This window comes from Pygoscelis adeliae, unplaced genomic scaffold (genome assembly GCF_000699105.1).
Source record: "Pygoscelis adeliae isolate BGI_AS28 unplaced genomic scaffold, ASM69910v1 Scaffold197, whole genome shotgun sequence".
Taxonomy (NCBI): domain Eukaryota; kingdom Metazoa; phylum Chordata; class Aves; order Sphenisciformes; family Spheniscidae; genus Pygoscelis; species Pygoscelis adeliae.
Window position 1 is genome coordinate 2574329 of NW_008825105.1, and position 5913 is coordinate 2580241.

Here is a 5913-nt window from a genome sequence, read left to right on the forward strand (position 1 = left end):
TTGAACTCAGACAGGCTCGGTGCCGTGATCTACTTCCCCGCGAGCCTGTTCCAGCCTTCCGACCGCCCTCTCAGCCTTTTCCTGACGTCCAATCTGAACTTCCCCTGAGGCAGCTTCATTCCGTTTCCTTCTGTCCATTTTCCTCGTGACGCTTCCGACTTTCACATCTTTTGCCTTCCTTCTAGTTGATTCCAGTCTTTTGAATTTCTTCTTTTCCCTTTCACATAAGATGTTTTTCGTGCTTTTTGTCGCCTACCTCAGTCGCTGCCTTATTACCATTTTCAGGATAGCATGTCTTTACCCAGTGATCCCAGGTGAAAGCTGCAGCTGCAAATCACGTGATGCATTTTCTCTGCCGTCCACCTTCCTGTTAGGTGTGTGAAACTCACCAAGGAGCTCTCTAGTCTCGGCTGGAGTAATGACTGTAATAATTGTCTTCAAGAATATCAGGTCCTTCCGCCATGACAAGCAGCATAAACCAGGGATTTGTTCCAGAGTTAGAACAACTGAGCACGCAGCATGACATGAAGTATGCTCTGACCGCGTGGCATGAGAAGGAGGATTGACGCAGGAGCTTCCTCAGCCTAGTAACTGGTTTTTCTCCTGGGATTCTTTCTTTCCTTTTTTTTTTTTTCTTTTCCCCCCCAATGTAGCGGCTGCATTTCAGCAAGGGAAAATCCCACCGACACCATTCTCGGCACCACCGCCCGCGGGAGCCATGATACCACCTCCTCCCAGCATCCGTAAGTCTGAACTGGGCAGTTTTTGACTGGGGTGGCAGCCCTCGTTAGCTGTGTTGCATGTTTCCTGGACTTGTAAAGAAAAGTCCTCTTAGCTTGAAATCAAGCTAAGACGTTTTGAGCTCGTGAATACCGAAATGTAAGAGAACGCTTTGTAAGAGTTGTAGTCTTTAGTTTGTCTGGTTTTAGTAATGTTGAGTACGTTAACAGGAACGTGTGCCTCCTCACTACTTGCTAGCTGCAACGTAGCTAGCTTCATGAAAACTTCCAGCATGGGGTTTTGTTTTGGGTTGGTTGGTTTTTTTTTTTTAAATGGAATAGGATTGATAACCTTCTTTTGCACTTCAGCTGGCAAACGGCTGAGATCCCTTCCTGCTTAGAGTCCTGCTGTTGGAAGTGGTAGCCGTCTGCATTAGGTATGCAAAGTTGGAAATGAACAGCTAGCATGTTCTTCCTCCGGTTCGCTTTTTGGCGCCTGAAGTCAGAGTTGAAACTGAAAATGGAGGCAGGCAGCTGTAAAGCAAATCTAAGACACCTTAATTACTCAAATGTCCTGTAAAGCTTAATAACTGCTTCGCGTTGATGAATGTGAAAGCAGCCAGATGCGTAACCAATCTCTGTATGTGTTCAGCTGGCCCCCCGCGGCCTGGCATGATGCCGGCCCCTCACATGGGTGGACCGCCAATGATGCCAATGATGGGGCCCCCCCCACCAGGAATGATGCCGGTTGGACCTGGTAAGTCTGTAACTGAGTCAGTCTGTAACTGAGGTAGCGCGTGGCCTGGCGTGCAGGGTGTTTGGGTTATGTTTCCTGCCTCACTGGGCAGTAGAGAGTTGCGAAAGGAACTCGGCGGAAAACGTGAAGCGGCTGCAGCACTTGGGTGCTAGACGTAGCGATGCGCTCTAGTTTATAGCTTGCGTCGCTTCAGACATCGTTTTGGAGGCAGCGTGGATGGACAGCCCCAAGCGTCCCGCTGTGGAGGTGTTTCGGTTTGCCTATGTTATGTACGCACGTTTGCTGATCCGCCGCCTCTGCGTGGTGAGGCATACAGCAGTCTTACAACTGCTAATTAAAGTTCCTTTACTGCTTGTTGAGAGTACTTAACTAGCACAACTGAAATTATCGCTCTGGTAAATTGTAGCTTTTCTACCTCTAGTCGTAGCGGTACAATCTTTAATTGTTCAGCAATTTTATTTTTGCACAAGGAGTACGTTTCAGCACTAACTGAATTTTATTGTTTAAAATGTCTCAAGATAAAGGCATGTCGTTTCTCTGGAACACATTAAAAGTGTTTTTCAGAACTGTAAAGGCAAACTAAAATGTCTTGATTCATTCCGCTCTTGAGCTTACTGGCATTTGAAGAATTCTCAGGGGACGTCTTACTGAAGCCATTACTGGAACAAATGTAAAGGAATACACACATGGGCACTAGAATTAGTGAAGTGTCTTTGCAATTATTGTCTTGCTTGGTAGAAACTGTTCTTTAAGTGTTTTTTAAAGGCACAAGATACGTGCATCATCTGCGATATTAAGCAGCATAGTCGCTGCCTGAAAATAAATGGAGAAGTTGGACGGAAACCGTTATTTCAGTGCTTTTTAGTAGAGCACCTGTTTTCCTTTGGTAACGCTGTTACCCAGCTGTAAGCAGCACGCCAGTCTTATTCCAAACACGCTTAACGGGAGAATTTCACGTTTTTTTCCAAGTGAACTTTCCAATTCGGCAACTAAGCTAGTGTCTCTTTTGAGTGGTCAAAAATAATTTATCGGTGAATGCTGTCGAAAGTGGGCATATAACCCAGGAACTTGGGTCTTCCTCTGCTAATGGCTAATATCCTTCGGGGGGGAAATGCAATCCATCTCGGCCAGCTTCCAGATCAAAGCTCACGGACTTGTAAAATGAAAGTTCCCTGGAGGGTGGAGGAGAGGGAACCTGCGCGCTGTATTGATGCGACTCGGCGGTTGCCACTCCCGAGAGCTCTTCTCTCATGTCCTCCCTTTCCCCTTCTAGCTCCAGGGATGAGGCCGCCGATGGGAGGACACATGCCGATGATGCCGGGGCCCCCAATGATGAGACCACCCTCCAGACCCATGATGGTGCCAACCAGGCCGGGAATGACCCGTCCAGACAGATAAAGGTGGAAATGGAGCTACCTTTTCTTGTTTGTTTTCCCATCTTCCATATGATAAAATACCATAGACCTATGTCCCTCGGATTTTGTATTAAAACAGTGTGTAGGGGAAATCTGCTGTTACTTCAGACTGCAGACGGTTTGACCTAGATGCACACTGGACTGATGCTTTTGTACCTGGTCTGGTTTTTTTGGTGGGTTTTTTGGTTGGTTGGTTGGTGTCCCCCCCCGCCGTTGAATTGTAAAACACAACAATAAAACATTGATGTTCGTTTACATACGGAGAATCTGAGCCTTACTCTGTGCGTGGGTTTTCTGCTTGGCAGAAAGAGACGTCGGTTTTCTTTGCTCCCTCTGTACCTGTCTTGCACAGAATTTTTTAGGGGTGGGTTGTTTTTTTTCCTTAGTTCTTTGGTAGTCTCATTTTTCATGTCCTACCCCTAGAGAGATGTTTTACTACCTGCGTTTTGAATTCTTGTTTCAAAACAACAAGTATGTGTGGTTTTAGTTAAAAACAAAAAAGGTGACATCAGAAAAGCCTGCAGTGATGTCTCTGACTGGGGAGACTGCAACACTAAGTGACTTGACTAGCACAAAATAGGTTGAATTTAACAAGATGTTGAGTCTCCACTGAGGGAAGCAAAGAGACGCTGTTAAAAGGCTACTTCTTACAGCAATTGTTTTGGTGCTGCTGAACACACTTCTGCTGTTCCATTGCTACTGGGGCATTTGTGTGGACACATTTAATTATGTTGTTGGAGTTGCTGAGTCAGTAGTTATTAACGCTTGGTTCCCTTCTTGGCATGAAGGGATGTGTCGCTGAAGACGTGTCCCAGGCCCTTTAGATTACTAAAAGGACTTTGCTTTTGATGAGCTGTACATCATGCAGCTGCACAATTCCAAATGAATTAAAAGAATTTATTCTGTTTGCATTACCGGCTGCTCTGTGCATGTCGGTTGTCGTCCATTTCAGTCTGCAGAACTGTCCAACTCATTCTTGACATATTTCCATCTAATAGGAAAGCGTGGCGGTGATTGCATCTGAGAAGAAAGTGTTCGGTTAGCAGAGCTGCCAGGGCTCCTTTTCCGAGTTGCTCTCCGCTATGGGACAGGACAGTCCAGTCGTTTAGAGGAGATTATATTTTTAGGAGCCTGTGTGCTTTCAACAATCTCCTGTAAAGAACATGGTGTAGTTGAGATATTTAATACCTCAATTGAAATATTTATATATCTGGGGGTGCTGGTCAACAGCCGGCTGAACGTGAGCCGGCAGTGTGCCCAGGCGGCCAAGAAGGCCAACGGCATCCTGGCCTGTATCAGAAATGGTGTGGCCAGCAGGAGTAGGGAAGTGATTGTGCCCCTGTACTCGGCACTGGTGAGGCCGCATCTCGAATACTGTGTTCAGTTTTGGGCCCTTCACTCCAAGAAGGACGTTGAGGTGCTGGAGCGTGTCCAGAGAAGGGCAACAAGGCTGGTGAGGGGTCTGGAGAACAAGTCTGATGAGGAGCGGCTGAGGGAACTGGGGTTGTTTAGCCTGGAGAAAAGGAGGCTGAGGGGGGACCTCATCGCTCTCTACAACCACCTGAAAGGAGGTTGTAGCGAGGGGGGGGTTGGTCTCTTCTCCCAAGTAACAAGCGACAGGATGAGAGGAAACGGCCTCAAGTTGCGCCAGGGGAGGTTTAGATTGGATGTGAGGAAAAATGTCTTTACTGAAAGAGTGGTTAAAGATTGGAACAGGCTGCCCAGGGAAGTGGTGGAGTCACCATCCCCGGAGGTATTGAAAAGACGTGTAGATGAGGCGCTGAGGGACATGGTTTAGTGGGCATGGGGGTGTTGGGTCGATGGTTGGACTCGATGATCTTAGAGGTCTTTTCCAACCTTAATGATTCTATGATTTAATTCCTCAATATTTAATAGCCGTGTTCAGCAAACATTGAGGCAAAAGTTAGAGGGTGTTTCTACGATAAACCACGCTAGGAGTAGACTTCTGCAGCACGCAGCACTTGGGCTGGACCGGTGCCGCGGGGCTGCCGCACCGATGCAGCGGATCCCGCTGCTCTTGAGTTTCCCGTGTCTGACAGCAAAGGGATGGTGGTGCAGCTTCACCTCCCACCTGGGGTTCCGCAAGCATCAGGCACCCAGTAGACTGCAAGGAGCTGAAATGGCTGTACCCATGCTTATCTTGGAAGGGGAATGTGTCTCCCTGATCAATAATCCGAGGGTTTTTCAGCTTTACGTTGAAGCTGGATTGCTTTTACATCAGACATACAACACACACTGTCAATGCATATTAATAACTTTTTCCCAGGGGGGAAATAAGCAGGAATTAGTGACGATCAGCACTGGGCTTTGATAAAAGTTCGGGGCTTGTATGCCACTTGAGCTCCCCCCGCCCGCTGTCAGGTTAAAACAGGACGTACTCAGCGAAGCACAAAGCACGCGGTTTTCTCGTGACGGAGCTGTTAAAGGTGTGACTGATCGGCGTCGGGCTCCAGCGGGTACCCCGTACTCGCAGAACAGCGTAAGCGTTTATGTGGGGTTCCCTGTGCTGCGCGTAGCCTTGAAAGCGGAACGCGGCCTTGCAATCCAAGCCGGAATCTCGCACAGGGCGTGAAACGCTCTAGTTCACCTATCAAAGAGCTACAATACAAACATAAGCTAAGTAGCACAGAAACTGCTTGAAACTGAGATGTTTTTTTTCCTTCAGCAGCCTCACTGGTGACGTTGTTTTCTATTTAACATTTTATTTTTGTAGTGCGAGCGCCGCTTTTAAAAAAAAAACTTATTTTTGGCTGACCTGGGATGGTCTTTGGAAGGGAGCTACAGAAAGAAGAGGTGCGAAACCGAGCTGGTTCCTGGCCCGTGGGTTTTCGCCTGGGTTTTCCAAGGCTGCGACTCACCGACGTGGTTTCACAGAGGCGACAGCACGCAATTCAAGGCCGCCCGACGTCGCTGGCGCCCTCACTTACCGCCTTCCCCGTCCTGCCGTGCCTTTAGCTCTCGGCGCGCAGCGCCGCACCGCGGGGGAGGGACGATTCGGGCC

The 5913-nt window shown here is 48.1% G+C and overlaps 1 protein-coding gene across 1 annotated transcript in view; it reads left to right on the forward strand.

Moving 5' to 3' along the window:
* SNRPC (small nuclear ribonucleoprotein polypeptide C) overlaps positions 1-3148 on the forward strand; it is a 20257-nt gene extending 17109 nt beyond the window's left edge. Inside the window, exons 4-6 of the mRNA XM_009327468.1 lie at positions 654-743; positions 1372-1476; positions 2750-3148. Coding sequence (XP_009325743.1) covers positions 654-743; positions 1372-1476; positions 2750-2874 — 320 coding nt within the window. The 3' untranslated portion in view covers positions 2875-3148. The remainder of the gene's footprint in view (positions 1-653; positions 744-1371; positions 1477-2749) is intronic.
* Positions 3149-5913: the final 2765 nt, after the last annotated feature.